Consider the following 20,730-nt stretch of genomic DNA (forward strand, 5'->3'; position numbering starts at 1 on the left):
AAAATATCAATAAAAATAGACTCAAATACTTGTTCTTTCATAATGGCTAGGTCATCACGCTTGGTATACATAATATCACTTTTTAAGTATATTCCTACTCCTCCACCGCGACTGTTTATTTGAGCATTTGATATGAATGTATAGCCCGGTAGGTTTAAGTAAGGACCTTTTGAATTAGGCTGAATCCATGTTTCGACTACAGAAATTAAATCAGGACTGATATTTTAAAATTATATTTTATATATAAAATTAGTATGTCTAGTAAGTATATAAAATTAGATGTCTATAAAATTTTATAGACATCAGCAGGGCCTCAAGTTTGGTGAAATTTTTTACATTAACAATAGACCGAGCATTGATACATAATGAAGAGAAGACTGGCCCTAGTGAGCAGTCCATTTTTAGTTTATTGACAGTTGTTGAGTCTACATATGTTTCAGATAAATTAGGCATAAAAAGGTCATCTAGCCTATGTCATTGTTGTTTGTGTAAGATGTGCTTGCAAACATATCATTCAGATAGTCAGGCTTGAAGGTAAGATTTGATATACTGTGGCTTCCAACCAGTGTAATTAATTCAGTGTTGGATAGATGGACAAAAGGAGGAATCCAATCACTGCACATGGTACATGTCCAATTTTGTATGTCATGATAGTTTGCACTTTTTTTACAACATTTGACATGAACTTCAATGGGACAAGTTACACATTTAATAAATTTTTGATTTTTTCTGATTGTTTTCATGCAATAGTTACATTTTGGTTTTAATGACATGTATTATTATTATAAACGTAGAATTGAAAAACAAAAAGGTACGTATAAAATAGGGTTGGTTAAAAGCTAAGCTAAGGTTTAAGAGAATGGATAAAGTAAAAGGGTTCCTGAGTTTGGTTTTACTGTCATTGGTAATAATATATCATGTGATATGGTTTGTTTAGCTTCGAAATGATAATTGAAAACTGCATAATGTTACAGCCTAACAAAATAGGTTAAGATGCCTTACGGTTGAAAATTTTTGGAATATCTGAAAAATCATCTATCACTTGCCTTTTGTTATTCCAGAAGCACCACACTGTTCCTTTGGATGTCCAGACGTCCTTGAAACCAAAAGCATCTCTCGCTTGACGAAGTAATGACAGACGTCGTTTGGTCAAGGACTCTGTGATCGATAGTTTAGGACCATCATCAGTTTTTAACTTGCTTTTTGAATAAAAAATTTCATCCCTTGTCATCCTTCTAACAAATTTAATAATTATTGGTTTGTTTAGTTTTTTAGATGGCAAGGGGTGGCATGCATCTATGTCACTCATAGTAAGGCAGTTAGTTGGTTTAACTACTTGATTATTTTTTTTTACCACATATTTCGAGTAATCAACATTACTTCCCTTGTTTGGGCTGTCAGTACATCCATGAAGTATGAGGCAATTGCTTCGCCCATACTGCTCCAAGTCATCCAGCTTGCGCTCTGTCCTGTATACAGAGTGCTGGAGTTCCCAAACTTGCTTACTTCACAGTGTAGATTCAAACGATCTGTTATAGCCTGATGCTGCGGGTTCTTTTTGGCAATATCAAATTACACTAGCTTTCGGAACACAGTTCCCTAGTCATGTGCTATGACGAATGGTGTTGAAGTCAGTGAGTGGTTTTTTAAAATGGCTCTTTGTTTTAGCTTGAGGCTGCCGGCTGTTGAGTTTCTGTGCTGTTAGGCGTTATTGCTGTGAGGTTTTGTTGGATCAGTTGATTAGTAGATTAGGTGAAAAAACCACTTGTTTAAAAAACCACTCACTGACTTCAACACCATTCGTCATAGCACATGACTAGGGAACTGTGTTCCGAAAGCTAGTGTAATTTGATATTGCCAAAAAGAACCCGCAGCATCAGGCTATAACAGATCGTTTGAATCTACACTGTGAAGTAAGCAACGATCATGCTGCTAAAAGCGAAACTCATTCAACTACATTCCCAAACTTGTTCTTGCAGAGCATAAACTTGTTTAGATAGCTCCGTCAGCTCCGAGTGTTGGGCCTGGTGAAGTCCATCTGTAAAAGATGAAGACACAGCAGCAGCAGGGGGTGCAGCAGTGGTCTGGACATTATCATACTTTTGCTCATACCTTTTTTGACTTTTTATAATCTCTGCCATTCCTTTCAGTATCTCATCCATCTTCGCCTTGTCCTCAGTAGTCATGTTGCAGTTCAATATTTTCTTCTTTTTTTTTTGAATTATTTAATATGATATTATCAGTAAAAATACAGGAACCTATAGAATGTTTGCTAGTCCAGCATTCCCTGAAACTTATTCAAATAGAATGATGTGATGTGTTACACCAAAAAAATACCCTTTCAAACGTTTGTTCAAAACGTTTCTTCCGCTAGGCGCCAAGCTGATATTCACAACAGCTTCAAAATTATCGCCGACACTGAAAAATTATTTGGAAATTGTGGTTATGGTAAAATGGCAAGGAGTGGCCGAGTGGTTAGCGCGTTGGGCTCGCAGTCGAGAGCCTGCGTGTTCGACTCCAGTCGCCCGCACTTGCTGTTGTTTCTCTGGGCAAGAAACTTTACGATAATTGCCTCTACCCAGTGATCGATTTCGAGTAATGGGTAGTACCAAATTTAAGTCATAAATAGAGTAGACAACCGGAAACAGACATTGCAGTCGGCTGCAGCGTGGGTCAGGTGTAGGCTACGTCGGAAGGCGTACACCGATGCATAGCGCTCAAGTCCGCTTTCCCGCAATGCAGGATAAAGATAATAAAACAAAAACAAAAAAAACAAAGAACGGCATCGAACAGTGCAACTTGTGAGCGAAGGTGGTCTTTCTCGCAAGATCGAAAGCCACAGTTTCAGAAATTTGCTTGAAATCACTCCAGAACTTTTTGAAGTTGTGTCTATGCCAAGGAAAATAAAGCTGAACCTGCCTATTCAAGTGGCGTTTTTCGTGTATCAATATGCCAAACTGAGAATGCTTGAATTTTATTTCCAATTTCTCGATCGTTACCTCAGCAGAGACAATTTTCAAGTGTGCTATTCGGGTAAGTGGTTAACAGCTCTCTAGCACCACCTAACTGTTCAAGCCTAACGTATAAGTTTGTGTCGATTTACCAATAAAATAACAAATGCTTTTTTTAATAAGATGTTTTTTTAAGACATGCTTTTTCAACACAGACACCGATTCACTTTACATTGCGTTGGCTGGTGACAGTTTGGATGCTTTGGTCAAACCAGATGAACGTCGTTTCTTCTTTACGGAACTCCATCGCTGGCTGCCTTCACCCGCTTGCGACCCGCATATGAACGATTTTATTGAAACACGGTGTCGTTTCGAAACATGGCCGCAGGTTCACGCATGTTGCAAAGCTCGGGAGCAATTTGATAAACGTGAACCGGGTCTTTTCAAGACAGAATTTGTCGGTAAATCGATTGTCTCTTTGAACAGTAAAACTTACCACTGTAGCGGTGAAGAAGGAAATAAACTCTCCTGTAAAGGAATCGTCAAAAAACAAAACCCGTTGACAGAACAAACATATCTCGATGTTCTTGAAACCGGCGTTCCTGCATCTGGCAAAAACACGACATTTCGCGTTCATAAAAACGCCGTCCACACTTGTGTGCAAGAACGTGTGAGCCTTACATATCTTTACATCAAACGCAAGGTTCTTGAAGACGGTGTATCGACAGAACCGCTGCAAATTTAACTACTTGTTTTGTTTTTATCATATTCTTTTGTTGGCAACATAGTGTAAAGTTGTACAGACAAGCAAATTTTCCTTATTTCAGTATCTATTGATTTATTTTGTTTTTATCATATTCATTGTGTTGGAAACATAGTAACAGCTATACAGATAAGGTAACGATATCAATTTCTTGTTTTCCTTGTTTCAAACTCTGTTGTTGCACCATTTCCTGATAAACAGCTTGAGTTGCTTGCGACGTTTCTTTGGTGGGCCTGTCTGAACAGGTCTTTGAAAAAAAAAATATGTATAAAATTGATTGCCGCATTTGGTGGGCCAGTCTGAACAAGTCTTTGAAAAAAAAAAGGTTTCAAGCCTATAAAAAGGAGCAGTGCTCGAGTGTGAGACAAAATGCAATCCTGTGCTAGCATTGCAAGAAAAATAGAACAGCAAGCTCTTCAAATCACCGAAGAATCGATCAACACTCTACCGGCGACGTCTTGTTACAATGGTTTGATGGAGTCTCAACGTTTGATGGATAAAGCTGATGATCTGAAGCAGCAATCGTACGCTATTCGCAATGTGTTTACGGCGATCTTTGACGAAGGTGATCACGTACTGTGTAACGGTCGACTGCGCAAGGCTATCATCACTGTTAAGCGTGGAACCCTGCAATTTAACACGCAGCATCTTTTAAAGGTCGCCGAAAGTCTCTTTCTCAACGTTCCTTATCTTGCTTTTCTTCCCAGAAAGAAGAGTCGCCCCTACTTGACTGTTGTATACTAGTACACAGCGGAAATCGACGATGACTGCCGTCATCAACAACGCGTCGACTTGGTGCGGGCAGAAATTGCTGAAGATAAGTTTGTCCTAAACTTCGAGAGCAACAACATCTACGCACCAAGCCAGTATCTAGTCCACGTTCTGGATCGTTGCGAATCCTATGCGATTTACAACCAGGAGATCGAGCTCGACAACCCTGACGATGGTGAACAATTTGCGGCACTTCTCGCACTGCTCAAACGGTCTCAGGTCAAGCAATGTAACGCTTCTGACGAGCCCCCAAGCAAACGCCGCCGCAACATTTAGATGTCTTTTTTTTTTTTTCGAAATTTACCTGCATCATTTTAGCCTTTTTGCGCTTTGCAATAAAATAAAATTGCAAACTTGTATTTTTTTTTTTTATTGAGCAACAACAGCAATATGATTTTAAGTGGAAAGGTAGAATTAAAAAAAAAAAATTTGAACAACAACAGCAATATAATTTTAAGTGCAAAGATAGAATTTAATTTTAAGTGCAAAGGTAGAATTTACAAAAAAAATGCATTGAAAGGTGAAGCAGGAAGATTTTTTTTTAACTTTATGTTGAAAAAAAACAAACAAACATGAAATTGAGGTAAAATGCAACAACTGTGTAATAGACACAAATACATAATAAAAAACAAAAAGCTAAACAAATGTACAAATTAAATTTTTATTCTATAACGCTGGCGTACAAAGTCTTCAATAGCACGATCGTTTGTATTAAGATCAGAACGAAAATTTGAGACTATCGCCTTATCGTGGATACACCGCGACAGCGTTTTAATAGAAAATACATGCAATAGTGGCCACAGACAAGCGACAAAGGTCCTTGAATTGTGGTGTGGTTCCAGATCCAATCGATCGAGTGGAGATGCATGAAATCGATAAATTCACTGTGGTAGGGTCGGATACCAAAAGAATCGAAAAATTCGCCTTGCTCGTGACCATTCAAATAAACAGCAACCCAGTGTTCACCCAGTTGATCGCTTTCGTCGGTGTTGAAGACAAAAGCAGCAGGGGGAGATACGTCTTGGGGCAACATGTCTCTCGTGTACACACCCTTAAAAACACGCTTTAGACAAGAGTCGTTGAATAAAATCCTCGAAATCTGGTCCGAGTTCATGCCGAATAGTCGAATATGACACTTTTGTTGCGATCAATTTCTAGAAGATTGTCGTGCTCTGCATAGACAATGACATTGATAGTTTGCTGTAAGGCTGTCGCAAAGTGAATTTCCAATCGCAAGTTGCCATGCTTTATTAATTCGAAATGACTCGCCCCCGAACCAAGGTCCAGTGTCAAATCAAACGCAAACAGGGTATATCCGCCTGGATATTCCGCTCTGGAGATATCATTGCCTTCGTCTGTGTAATATTGATTTGTTCCTGTAAATAGGGAGAGGTAGCTGCGTATATATTTTCCATTTCCAAAGTCAGGATGGTATGGTTTGGAATGAATCTGCTTTCCGTCACGATACAAAGCCAAAAAATTTACAGAGTTGTGTTTGAAATCAAACGGATTTCTGGCCGACAGACCGTTGAAAGAAAGAGCATTGTCCACCATGCCGATCACCACCCTTCTTGGTAACTGACCGAGAAAGAGATTTTCTTTGGTGACGGTGAGATTGCCTCTTGGCACGGTAAAAGCTTTTGTTTCTACACGGCGGATTGGATACTTGGCTGTTCCAGACTGGAGCGCTTTGATGTGGGCGATTCTTACAGGGTCACTGGGTTTGACCTTTCTGCAGAATAAAGCCACTTCTTGCAGCTTGACCTTTCCTGCCCCCGTGAGACAAAACGCGCCGGAGGCTCTAGTCAATTTGAGCTTCATCTCGACTCCGTTGAGTAAATATCGATTTTGAAAGGTCATATCCAGATGCAATTTCCCTATCATGTCCACCGATCGACTTTCTTGCGTCAACGCCTTGCGTCGATTGAAGCCTGCATTTGCAACAGCGAGCGTATCAAACTTATCCTTGGAGTCCTTGTACCATAAGTTTGCAGAGAGCTGTGAAGATTTTGCAGGTCCTCCGAAACTGAGGAGAGTCTCCAAGTAAGCTCTGTAGGGATACGTGTGATTCGATTGAGATACCTGGGTGTTGTTTAGGCTTAGATTAATCTGTGACCACAGACTGTGCAACCAATTGCAAACCGGAGCAACGGCATCGTTTTCGGCTAAATCTGTGCCGTCATTTTTGACCACTTTAGCACGAACGTAGAGTAAGGTGTTGGCCAAATCGATGTAGTAGTCACCTTCCTCGACAATCAAAAACTCGACAGGACCGCTGTCGGTGAGAGTAGATTGCGGGCGATGTTCCACATAATGTCCACTTTCCAAACTGGTTTGGGTAGGTGGAACAGCAAACAAATCCAGCTCGGTTTTCAACCCTTCACAAGACTTTTCATGAATCAAGCTAGCCATCGAAAATGTCTTTTGATACGACCGCTTTCCGTCTACGTTTTTTCAAACTGTTGGATTTTTTGATTTTCTTTCGCCTTTCGACAGGTGGAGATGAGAAAAAGGTCTCGCGTGGTGGGGTTCGATGGACCGGGGCCGCGACGCGTTTCAATAAATTGACACCAGCCTGCTTCGATCTTTGTAAAGCCGCTTCTTTCGCACTTTTTCCAGATAACAAATCCGAAGCAAAATGTGCACCTGACCTGAGAACTTCTTTTCCAACCGTCTTTGCTCCTGACTTGATCAAAGGCAAGATCGCTTTTCCGAGGCTGGAAAATATACTCCCCAAACCGTAACCGTTTTGATATTGGGCGCCGGAAAAAAAACCCTGGTGTACCGTGACTAACCTGGGAGACGTAATAGTTTTCATAGGCTCTTGCACGATCGTTTGCATTGAGATCAGCACGAAAATTTGAGACAATCGCCTTCGTGGATACACCGCGACAGCGTTTTAATAGAAAATACATGCAATAGTGGCCACAGACAAGCGACAAAGGTCCTTGAATTGTGGTGTGGTTCCAGATCCAATCGATCGAGTGGAGATGCATGAAATCGATAAATTCACTGTGGTAGGGTCGGATACCAAAAGAATCGAAAAATTCGCCTTGCTCGTGACCATTCAAATAAACAGCAACCCAGTGTTCACCCAGTTGATCGCTTTCGTCGGTGTTGAAGACAAAAGCAGCAGGGGGAGATACGTCTTGGGGCAACATGTCTCTCGTGTACACACCCTTAAAAACACGCTTTAGACAAGAGTCGTTGAATAAAATCCTCGAAATCTGGTCCGAGTTCATGCCGAATAGTCGAATATGACACTTTTGTTGCGATCAATTTCTAGAAGATTGTCGTGCTCTGCATAGACAATGACATTGATAGTTTGCTGTAAGGCTGTCGCAAAGTGAATTTCCAATCGCAAGTTGCCATGCTTTATTAATTCGAAATGACTCGCCCCCGAACCAAGGTCCAGTGTCAAATCAAACGCAAACAGGGTATATCCGCCTGGATATTCCGCTCTGGAGATATCATTGCCTTCGTCTGTGTAATATTGATTTGTTCCTGTAAATAGGGAGAGGTAGCTGCGTATATATTTTCCATTTCCAAAGTCAGGATGGTATGGTTTGGAATGAATCTGCTTTCCGTCACGATACAAAGCCAAAAAATTTACAGAGTTGTGTTTGAAATCAAACGGATTTCTGGCCGACAGACCGTTGAAAGAAAGAGCATTGTCCACCATGCCGATCACCACCCTTCTTGGTAACTGACCGAGAAAGAGATTTTCTTTGGTGACGGTGAGATTGCCTCTTGGCACGGTAAAAGCTTTTGTTTCTACACGGCGGATTGGATACTTGGCTGTTCCAGACTGGAGCGCTTTGATGTGGGCGATTCTTACAGGGTCACTGGGTTTGACCTTTCTGCAGAATAAAGCCACTTCTTGCAGCTTGACCTTTCCTGCCCCCGTGAGACAAAACGCGCCGGAGGCTCTAGTCAATTTGAGCTTCATCTCGACTCCGTTGAGTAAATATCGATTTTGAAAGGTCATATCCAGATGCAATTTCCCTATCATGTCCACCGATCGACTTTCTTGCGTCAACGCCTTGCGTCGATTGAAGCCTGCATTTGCAACAGCGAGCGTATCAAACTTATCCTTGGAGTCCTTGTACCATAAGTTTGCAGAGAGCTGTGAAGATTTTGCAGGTCCTCCGAAACTGAGGAGAGTCTCCAAGTAAGCTCTGTAGGGATACGTGTGATTCGATTGAGATACCTGGGTGTTGTTTAGGCTTAGATTAATCTGTGACCACAGACTGTGCAACCAATTGCAAACCGGAGCAACGGCATCGTTTTCGGCTAAATCTGTGCCGTCATTTTTGACCACTTTAGCACGAACGTAGAGTAAGGTGTTGGCCAAATCGATGTAGTAGTCACCTTCCTCGACAATCAAAAACTCGACAGGACCGCTGTCGGTGAGAGTAGATTGCGGGCGATGTTCCACATAATGTCCACTTTCCAAACTGGTTTGGGTAGGTGGAACAGCAAACAAATCCAGCTCGGTTTTCAACCCTTCACAAGACTTTTCATGAATCAAGCTAGCCATCGAAAATGTCTTTTGATACGACCGCTTTCCGTCTACGTTTTTTCAAACTGTTGGATTTTTTGATTTTCTTTCGCCTTTCGACAGGTGGAGATGAGAAAAAGGTCTCGCGTGGTGGGGTTCGATGGACCGGGGCCGCGACGCGTTTCAATAAATTGACACCAGCCTGCTTCGATCTTTGTAAAGCCGCTTCTTTCGCACTTTTTCCAGATAACAAATCCGAAGCAAAATGTGCACCTGACCTGAGAACTTCTTTTCCAACCGTCTTTGCTCCTGACTTGATCAAAGGCAAGATCGCTTTTCCGAGGCTGGAAAATATACTCCCCAAACCGTAACCGTTTTGATATTGGGCGCCGGAAAAAAAACCCTGGTGTACCGTGACCAACCTGGGAGACGTAATAGTTTTCATAGGCTCTTGCGTTGCAACAGAACGCGGGCTTGTGAGGCATTATAGTTGATGAAGACGTCTTTTCCGAAAGTGAAGCGTGACCACTACTTTTCCCGTCACAAATCGAAGTGGCTTGCCCTGATCGTCTCGCAGCGATATATGTACCGTGTCGAAGTTTTTCAGTTGAACGGTGTGATAATGCACTTTCTCACTTCTTTGGTAAATGTAATCACCAGCTTTTCCTTCCACAGGAACTATAGCCAGCAAAGGAGCTAAGGTGTCGTCAACCACCCTGGGTTCTACCACATCGCAATACAAGTACATGGCATAAAAACCTTGATGTATGTCTACGTGACGTCTTGCTTCATATTCACCGCTTTTAAAACGTTTTCTATGAAACCCCAACAATTGAGCAAGTCCTTCACCCATCGTGATGTGGGCGCCGCTTTTGACCAACATATTGATAAGCCTTGTGTAAGGATTGTAATACAAGTGTAATGACAATTGCGTTCCAATTGTACGCTTTAATTTCATTTCCAAGTATTGAAGGATGGCTTGAGGATTAGGGTAGTGACCAGAATCCAAGGCCACGACAGTGTCAATTACACCGTCTACATAGCGCAACCAATGATTGACCGAATTGGTGATGTTCTTCCAGGAGTGTGGATATTGGATTTCGGCGATACCAACCTCCCAATCTCCTTCCAAGTTGATCTCATTTGGTAGTCTGACCGCATAATCCGTCAAGGTGTTGGAAGGGAAAAATTTCATGGAGCTGTTACTCGGCAGGGTTAGGTAAAACATTTTTCTTTGGATATTTTATTTTGGGTTGGGGCATAACCAAACCTAAACAATTGGAAAGCAACACGATCCAAAGTTTGTGCGGGTCCGCTTCTAAACTCAGATTGTAGAGACTGAACGATATCACAATCAAAATGACAACCATTTGAAAAAAATAAACTATTTCACTTCTGGGAACGTTTTTTCCACACATTTTCCACTCAGCCATAACGTACAACACTCGCTTCGTCAATCCAGCAATTGAACTTGTCCGGGTAACCGAGCCACTTTACAAGGATCTGTTTCTTTCGATTCTTTTTTCTCCTACCTAGAATCGCTTCTACCTTGTAGATGTCGTTTTCTTTTGAAACTTTTTGAATTTCTTGTTCGTAAAACGTACCGTGCAGTGCTTCCCCGTCTAAATCTTTCAAAACATAAACCGGGGGATCACCGGTCAAAGCCTTGTCCACGAGAAAAAACTCCTCTGTCCAGTTAGGTAAATAACCTTTGTGAAAGCTTCGTCTGCTTTTACTGACTCGAACAAGCGAACCAGCTTCAAGCTTCGGTTGTTTAGGCAAGGAAATGTCACCGTAAAGAGTTTGCCAAACAATCTCTTGATTTTCAGTGTTAACGGAGGCCGGTGTGCGCTTGATGCTTCTGTGGTAGGAATGATTGTAGGAACGCACCAACTCGGTTAGAACATCAACATAACGTCTGGTATTCTTCCAGGTGAAATAGTGCCACATGCAATTTTTAAGAGTGCGATTAAACCGCTCCACAACGCTTTTGTTTCTTGGTTGTGTGTGGTGAAGAAATGAATCCTGTGGTTTTTCAACCATTTTTGAAAAGTTTTGTTTGTAAACTCTGTACCTTTATCCGTTTGCAGTGTCCGAGGAGAAGATTTTTGAACAATCTTTGAGAAGGCCTGAACCAAGCTTTTTTCGCTTTTGTCTTTCAAAGGTTCAACCCAAGCAAATTTTGAAAAAACATCAATACAAGTCAAGAGATATTTGTAGTTGCGATTTTCTTTTTTCAAAGCAATCAAATCGATCAAATCAGCTTGAAATTGCTCTGCGATGTCACCTACCACCACACGACGACGTGGAAAGCGTATGCGAATTGGTTTATGGAGTGTGTAAGCGTCTTGAGAGCTGAGCCATGGTTTTACAGGTTTGTTGATCACCCTACGTAATCTTTCCTCTCCACTGAAGCTTCCAGGATTCCCGGCGTCATAATAAATCAATCGTGCTGACGCCATGTTATCTTCTTTTTGAGACAGGGAAAAGGGTGAGTTTCACCCAACTCTTCTTGAAACTCTTTCAAACCGATCGGTTGAGAGTTTTTCGATTTATGAACGACAGCCGAAATCAAATGTTTTATATTGGAGTTAGGAATCGCCTGTTCGTGAATCGTGAGTTCGCCTGATTTGTTCCAACCGAGAGAAGTATTGTTTTTGATGAAGGCTACAAGATCGCGACTTTTTCCGAGGTAGGTTTTTGCAACTCCTACCAATATGTCATCCTCAGTAAAATGTCGTTTCTCTTCAAGAACAATCTTTGTTGGAGCATCGACATATTTTTCACGATAAACAATATACTGCTGCAAGATTAGATCGTAGAGTTTCACTTTTTCACTCGTGGTCAGATTAGAACGTGAAAGAATGTCATTCATTTTGGAGTCCAACTCACTCATCGCTTTCAGCAAAGGAGGTTTTTGAATGTTCTTTTCTCGCATCGATTCTAGAAGGCGTGGTTCCACAAGACTCATCTTTTTGACACTCTCCATCTTGTTATTACGAAGCCAAAGTGCCAATCAACCCAGCGATCGCAGAAACAACGGCGGATAGGAGGGCTCCCAGAAAGCCTCCGCGTTGAATAATCTGTCGTTTTTTAGTAAGACTGGTCTTCTTTTTGGCCAGTTCACGCAAAAGTTTCTTGTATTTAAGCAGATTTGCCTTTTGCTTTGAAGAGATGGGGACGTTGCCCTTTAACACGTTGTAGCAACAATCACAAACACACTTAATCAATTCGTTATCTGCTGACTTTATAACCCCTTTAGCAACATTAGGATTCGCTTTGGAAAGAAGTTTGAGTGTGTCGATGTGTCGTTGTAAACGAGCAGTCATCATCGAGGATTGGGGACGTATACAAAATTTCTTTCTCCTGGAAAGCTGTCAGTTCGCAATCGAAATTTTTCTGGGGTGCTTTGTTTAAAATCCAACAGTAAATAACCGAAAGGTTAGATGTTGCGTCTGCAAAAGCTTCTTGAAGAACACCCGTTTGCCTCGGATAAGCTTGCTTTGCCAAATGAAGTATCTGAGAGTTGTCTCTAGGGTTTTTAAACACCACCAAATAATGTGCGTTGAGACTAATCGTTCGGTGTTCTTTCCCTTTGTGAAAAAGGTTTTGAACAATGTACATCACACTGATGTTTTTATGGTGGCTTCCTTTCGTAAAAAGATCTGTCACACTACGATTAGTTTCACTCATCAAATCATCGAGCACGACCAATGTTTTATTCTCTGAGTCAAAGACATCGCTTGAAGGGAGACCTTGTAAGAACTCAACATCCGGGATTGTTTTAAACCTTTCCTGCCACTCTCCGTAGCACCACAACACCTTATTTGGAGAAGGTGTTATCATCTCTTTGAGATGTTGCAAAAACTTTACCACAAACTCAGTTTTACCGCTGCCAGTTGGTCCAGTGATCACACACGTGAACGGGTGCTGAAAGCGTACATCCATTTTCAATCGTATAGAAACGAGTTGTGTTCTTGTTTTAAACAAAAAAAATTAAGCAAAAAAATCGAGACCAAATCACCCATTACTCAAGGATGGTGCAAGGAAAACATGACGTCAACACAGTGACATCATACATCCGGCAACCCTGGAGCTTGAATCATACTCTAATTTGCTCACCATACACCCGGCAACCCTGCAGCTTTAATCATACTCACATTTCTTTGTTTATTCTTTATACATTTGAAGTTTGGCGGGTGAATTTACACTAAAAGTGGGACTGTTCCGCTTCAACACCTTTTATGACGTCAACACCTTAGCATCATCATAGAAACAAACAACAATTCATTGTCATGCATGAGTGGTTTTTTGGTTTGTTCCTTTTTGACGTCACAGCATGGGGCATGGGGGTCTGAGATGTGACATATTCCACTACTACCACGTTTTATGACATTCATCAGACTTCTTTGATTTTCCAATAAAGCACTTCTCCAGTTCCCTAACTTTGACACGTAAATTGTACCAATAATGTTGTGTATTGTACAGTATGTTCTACAATAAGTTAGTTGCCTATTAAATTCCTAAACGTCATGATAGTAACACACAACACATTGAGGACTCTGAAAGCATTGATCACTATTATATACACTAGTAGTAGTAGTCAAAGTCTCATTAACGACCAGAATTAAAGCAAATAGCCTTGCCATTTTGTTGTTGATGATTTAGCTAGCTTTCTGTATTTCTTAATTGGAAGTGGCTATTTTTCCACACTTAATGTCATTGTTACAATCAGCTGTTGCCAGAGTTAGGATTAAAGTTAGGGAGGGTTAAGGTAGGGTTTAGAGTTAGGAATAAGATTAGGGTTTTGATCTTTGCCCAGGACTAAAAAAAATTTCCAAACTACAAGTTTTTGTTTTCAACAGCTTTAATCTTTTCTCAAATTAGGGCAGAATTCCTTATCTGGCAACACTATTGAGGCTATTATTACACTATATACCGGTAGTGTAAATATAACCACAGCCTTCTTAATAACTGAATAACTATTGCTAAATTGATTTACCAAATTCAGTCAAACTTCACAAGTCATTCCATTCATTGTATGAAAAAAATGATAAATTCTTGCAATGAACAATAGACATTCATACCAAGTAACCAACTGCAAAAGTTTACAAGACTACACATTTATCATATCTTTGGCAAGAAGTAAGTAATAATTGCAATTCATCACACAACATTTACGCCCCATTATGAATTAATTGTTATTAAATTATCTAAATATAACATGCGAGTAGTTAATTATATGATTTTATTCAAGCATAGGCTTACCTTTTAGGTTCTTCATAGGCTATTAACCTATTCCTGATCAGTAACATATAAAAAAACTAAAGTTTTAATCTCTTGCTTTGACCTAGCCCTGCGCAAAGATACTCTCTTGGTAAAATTCTCTGTCAAAAACAAACATGCATCAAGAGTAACTTCTACTCTGTAATTTGTTTATTAAATTTTTTATCAAATCTTGATTGCTGAGAACCTGGCTGTACCGTACCTATAGTAGGGAAGTCTTCTTTGATGTTTTGACTGTTCAAAGTTCAGCTATAATGAAAAAACTACACATATCTAGCAACTTAATGATTGTCAGAAATCTAATGTACGTACAACAGTTAGGGCGGAATTCAGATTTGCGTCTCAAAATAAGTCAGTGTTATGCGTAAGTCAGACTTATATAGGCCAGGCTTATACGAGAAGCTTATTTGCGATGCAGAAACTCGACTTACGCGCGACTTATATAAGACCGTATTAAGCCTCTTTGTTTTCGCGAAATAGAACTTGCTATAGCAACTCTTTGGTTGAGGTAATGAAGCGTGAAACTGAAGGCTGTAAAGCTGAGCTACATTCCTGCTGAACCACCAAATAAGGCAATGTTGTGCTTTAAACTCACAACTAGAAAAAAGCACTTTTTTATGATGTTGAAATACGTTATAGTTGCATCAGTAAGTCGTTCGTTAAGTAGATGCCAAGTAATCCATGACGCAACAGATCTAGCACAAAAAGTTCATTCACAAGCAAGGAATACTCATTTAACAATGAAACAACGTAAAACAACGTTATGCCAATATCCACATGGCTTTCGTTTACAATAATTCATAAATTTGAAAGAATCAGGTTACTCAAGTTATTTTTGATGCCTAAATAGGAAAGTTTTGACTTTGCTTGCACAATCATGGCCAGGATTGACACATGATGCGCGGATTTTTGACAACAGCATCATTCGAGATAAATTTGAGAATGGAGAAATTGATAGAATCCTATTGGGTGACAATGGGTATGCACCGAGAAATACGCGCTACAATTCTGCAAACAGAACTTTGACTAACCCCGGCCAAGTCGCCATCGCTTCTCTAGAAATGGCCAGTTGCAAAAAATCAAAGGCTTATCAATAGCTGCAGTATGGGCGGTATTGCATGCGATCGGGCTGTCAACGTTTCGTCATTTTTAAACAATTCAAAGAGTTCCATAGTTGCAGTTTTGCTAAGACGGAAACGTTGACAAAACTGCTTGCCGTTAAGTTGATTAAAAGGATCTGCGTGATCGCGAACAGGCCTTTCAATGTGAATATTTGCATACTTTTCTTTGAAGAGTTGCCTAAAAGCAATGGTTTGCAAATTTGTGAGAAAACGAAAATACAATTATATGCAATAATATACTGTGACCTAAGTATCAAACCAAAACCTGTGTCAATAACGCCATGTTTCAGATGGACTAACTAACCCTAACTTTTTCGGCTGATGTGTGCCCAGACAGCAAGATTCGTCATTTTAACATTGATTCAACGCCTGCAAACGTTGAATCAATGTAAATATAACGGGTTTTGCTCTCTGGGTAGTCCTTTCAGTAGAGCTGTTCGCGTTAAAAACTTTAGTTTAAATCATTCCTCGCTTGATTATTTTGGAAAGGCGCTTTTATCATTTTTTTTATTTATTTTCCACCACTGGAAAGTCTTTGATGAGGTCAATAAGCAGTTGGCGTTCAGAATCGTTGTAATTAAATCCTCTTGGAATTTTTATTGAAATAAGAAATGATAATGCAATTTACATTAAAGGGTTACGGGAATTTGTATAAACTATGTTTATCTAAAAGCGCAGTAAACTCGCTCATCAAGTTGCTCACTGAATTTAAAGCAGTAGTTTTAGGTTTGGTGGCCGTGCTTAATTTACTTTCGTGTACGTAACCTTTAAATTTGCATCGCATGCACGTTTTAAACTTTTGTAGTTTTGCCACCTTTTCTTTTTGTTGGTTTTGTTCCCGTTCACTATTTGTAACTTTATCATTGCTGCTGTTTTCCGACAAAGAAAAATAAAATTGAATTGAATTGAGTTCATATCTTAGCGATAGTTAACTGACGCGAAGAAGTGTTTGCGTATAGCTGAGCTATATTCATGCTAAATCAACAAATAATGCAATAATGTTGTGCTATTTAAACCTACAACTAGAAAAAAGTCGTTTTTTGTGACGTTGAAATAGAAACGTTGTAGTTGCATCAGTAAGTCGTTCGTTAACGTAGATGCCAAGTAATCCATGACGCAACAGATCTGGCACAAAAATTTCTTTCACAAGCAAGTAATACCCATTAAGCACTGAAACAACGTTAAGACAACGTTATGCCAATACGCACATGGTTTTCGTTTGCAATAATTCATCAATTTGAAAGAATCAGATAACTCAGGTTATTTTTGATGCCTTGAAAGTTAAAAATAGTACAATTGTAGGAATACTGTTGCCAGTTTATGACTAAAGGGGCGGGCGCATAGACTCCCTTTGGTCTGAAAACTGTCAAATGTAAGATAGTTAATAGACTTGTTTTTTCCTGGCATTGCAGACAAAGGAAAAAGTATGACCAATCACAATTGTATGTTTGCAAAAGTGATGTTACAAGCAATATTACTAAACTGCGTGTCAGCGTCTGGTTATTCAACAACACAAAATAGGCATTTCAAAATTTACACCACCAGCAATAACACTAGTAACCTACTATTGTCAGCGTCTGAAAGAAGTCTAGTTATTCAACAATCAAGCCAACTGTCAGACCGAAACTCTGCCTGCAACCAAGCTAAGACAACAGGCACACCTGCTTCACATTAAAAACTATCAAAAAAGTCTCGTGGCCTTTGCACCAGACGGTCTATTTTTTACAAAAATGCTGTAACAAACCTCCTACTTTCAATACCTCCAGTATTAGCCAAACACTTTTTCCTTCAACAGAGGCTTAAACCACCTCCGCAGGTGGCTTATATCTTTCGGCTTTTAAGCCCAGTATAAGCCTTGCTAAAGCTTAAGTCTGCTTTCTGAATCGCAAAATCGACGCTTAACGCAGACTTTTGTCCAGACAGACTTAAGCCGCCTTAAGTCTGGTTTCTGAATTCCGCCCTACTATTCACCAGCTACAACATTACCAACATTAATAACTTGTGTTAGTAGACTATATAAAAATAAAGAATGCTATCGCTGTGGTAATTCCAACCACAACGTCAATGACTGTAGGTTTAAGAAAGCCACTTGCCATTTCTGCAATATTACGGGACACTTACAGAGTGTTTGTCGAAAGAAAGCTAGACAGTTCAAACCTTCTAAGGTAAATTGTATCGAGGAAATTAACATGCTTTCTAGTTCTTGCAGAAAACCTCGAAATTCAAAGTTGGAAGTACCGATCTCCATTAATTCGGTAACCACACACTTAGAACTGGACATTGCTACAAATGGAAATTTCCTTTCCAACGACGTCTGGACTCGGGTAGGCGCACCTTAATTGCAAGCACCAGCGTCCCAGTTCCAATCTGCTACCAAGCATCTAGTACCAATCACAGGTTCTTTCACGGCCCAGGTAACTTGTCCTTCCACGGGAAGGTCAGATAATATTCCTTTTGTAGTCACGACAGTCAAAGGACTAAACTTGCTAGGTCATGATGCAATTTCGTCTTTAGGAATTTCTATCGATAAATTCCATCTGACTAACTATTCTACTTTACAGAGTATCCAGTCATGCGACAAGCCTGATAAGAGTCTGGAGAAAGCATGCTCCCTCTTATATGACGAGTTCAAAGATGTTTTTAAGCCTGAACTCGGGTGCTTACGAGATCATGAACTAGACATAGATTTTAAGTTTGATGCTAAACCTGTTTTTCTCAAACCTATGCCTGTACCTTTCGCGCTAACGGAGAACTTAGCACAAGCCTATGATTCGGGCATTGCACGTGGTGTATGGACACCAGTTCAGTTTTGCGATTGGGGTACACCGGTTGTTCCAGTCCGTAAGCCTTCAAACTCTTCAGAAGCGAAAGCCAAGTTACGCATATGTGGCGATTTTTCAGTCACGGTGAACCCTTCCCTGGAGACCCATTGTCACCCGTTACCCTTACCAGAAGACTTAGTGCAAAAGTTGGGTGGTGGGTATGGTTTCAGCAAGATAGATAGACTTGGCTGATGCCTACAATCAGATTCGACTTGGTCCTGACAGTCGAAAACGACTCGCATTAAGCACTCACCGTGGCGTACTTTTACAAAATGTTTTACCTTTTGGCATATCTTCTGCTCCAGGTTATTTTCAGAAGATCATGGACGACCTTACAGCCGACCTTCCAGGGGTCGCAGTCTACCTAGACGACATTCTTGTCAGTGGAACTACTGCTGAGGAGCATCTCCAGAATCTTAGACGGCTCCTCGATCGACTTCACTCAAAAGGCCTGAGGTGTAGAAAGGACAAGTGTAAGTTTGCACAACCTCAGGTAGAGTATCTCGGACACATTTTGTCCAGGCAGGGCATCTCCAAAGGTCCGAAGGTAAACGCCATACTGGAGATGTCTTCCCCCACTGACGTATCTTCTCTTCGTTCATTTTTAGGTTCCTTACAATTTTATTCGAAGTTTCTACCGTTGAACGCTTCCACTGTAGCAGAACCACTATACCATCTCACGAAAAAGGACATTCCTTGGAGATGGGGAAAACAAGAAGAAAACTCTTTTGTTCAGCTGAAGCATTACCTTTCTACTGATGAGGTTCTTACATATTTTAATGCGTCACTTCCGGTAGGTATCGCATGTGATGCTTCTAGTGTGGGCATCGGTGCTACTTTGTTTCACCGTTACCCAGATGGCACAGAACGGCCTATAACAAACGTTTCAAAGATATTAACAGCTTCGCAGAGAAACTATAGCCAAATCCAAAAAGAGGCTTTGTCGGTAATTTTTGCGCTAAAGAAATTCTATCAATATCTTTATGGTAGATCATTTATTTTGGTCACAGATCATAAACCATTGCTTGGTCTTTTTGGCCCGACCAAATCGACACTTTCTTTGGCAGCAAATCGTTTGGCTCGTTGGGCACTCTTTTGTCGCAATTTACATACACTATTGAGTACAGGAAGACGAAGGATCATCAAAACGCTGATGCTTTGAGTCGCTTACCAGCAGGAGGGGATAAAATCTTCGATGAAGAGGAAAGTGCGGATGACATTGATATCGTCTGCGCTATCGATGCTTTGGATTTGCAGGTCCAAACCCCAAATGCTGCCTCACTACGTAAAGAATCTTCTAAAGATCCTACCATTTCCACAGTGATGCGTTTCATTCATGAAGGATGGCCGGCCAAGTCTTCTCCACAAGACCCGGTCGAACCGTTTCGTAAGTACGCAGACTCTCTTTCTACTTGTTACGGCTGTCTACTTTACGGTTCCAGAGTGGTCATCCCGTTCAAACTTCGTCCTTCCGTCCTTCAATTGCTTCATGAAGGACATTTTGGCATTGAGAGAATGAAGCAGTTGGCAAGAACTTTCGTTTACTGGCCAAACATCGATCGAGACATAGCGGAACTTTGTCACAAGTGTAGTACCTGTGGCGAATATCAACCGCAATCTAAAACCCAGGTCCAATCATGGACGGTTCCAGAAGCACCATGGAGTCGCTTACACATTGATCATGCGGTAGAATTCATGGGTTACCATTGGTTACTCAGCATTGATGCTTTTTCTAAATACCCATGTATTCATGCTACTACTTCCTTATCTTCAACAGCTACTATCAACCTGCTAGAAGAAGATTTTGCTCATTTCGGCTATCCCCATTCTATAGTTACCGATAATGCTACTACTTTTAAATCCACAGAATTTCAAACTTTCTGTAAGGAGAGGGGTATGGTGCACATCACGGGTGCCCCTTACCATCCGGAAACCAATGCAGCGGCGGAGCGCCTCGTACGTACGTTCAAGCAAGCACTTCGAAAATCTTCCCTACCCCCGAAGCAGGCAGTCTTGGAATTCCTACAGCAGTATCGACGCACGCCCACTCCGAGTGGCTACTCTCCAAGCCAATTACTCAACAATCGTCAGATTCGAACCAAGATCGACACGCTTCTCCCCACACCGTCTCAAGTGGTACCCCGACAAAAACCTCACAACACGGACGCCTCCGAAGGTACAAAACGACATTTCAAACCGGGAGATCCCTGTTACGCGCTATCATTCACTCTACGACGGAGCCAGGATCATCGATGGGTTCCAGCTGAGGTGATTAAGCGACAGGGTAGCCGAATCTTCCTGGTACGTCTGCTACCACATGGTCCGACGTGGAGGCGCCATATGGACCAACTGCAACCTCGCTATGCATCATCGGAGGACCAGGAGCCGGGAGAAACTCCTGCACCAACAGTCGATTCCTCCGCTGTCACCACCTCAGCTCGAACGCATTCGGACGATACACCGACTGTACCGGAATTCGGGCCACACAACCCACGAAGGTCGAGCCGTCGCCACA

At 41.0% G+C, this 20,730-nt stretch overlaps 2 protein-coding genes across 2 annotated transcripts; both read right to left on the reverse strand.

Moving 5' to 3' along the window:
• Positions 1–5,595: 5,595 nt before the first annotated feature.
• LOC145782355 (uncharacterized) lies at positions 5,596–6,897 on the reverse strand. The gene has a single exon (XM_082594141.1). The coding sequence runs from the start codon at positions 6,895–6,897 to the stop codon at positions 5,596–5,598; it is 1,302 nt and encodes a 433-aa protein (XP_082450267.1).
• An 826-nt stretch (positions 6,898–7,723) lies between these two features.
• Positions 7,724–9,025, reverse strand: LOC145782356 (uncharacterized). The gene has a single exon (XM_082594142.1). The coding sequence runs from the start codon at positions 9,023–9,025 to the stop codon at positions 7,724–7,726; it is 1,302 nt and encodes a 433-aa protein (XP_082450268.1).
• Between the last annotated feature and the right edge of the window lie 11,705 nt (positions 9,026–20,730).

The sequence above is a fragment of the Aplidium turbinatum genome, chromosome 13 (assembly GCF_918807975.1).
Source record: "Aplidium turbinatum chromosome 13, kaAplTurb1.1, whole genome shotgun sequence".
Classification (NCBI taxonomy): Eukaryota; Metazoa; Chordata; class Ascidiacea; order Aplousobranchia; family Polyclinidae; genus Aplidium; species Aplidium turbinatum.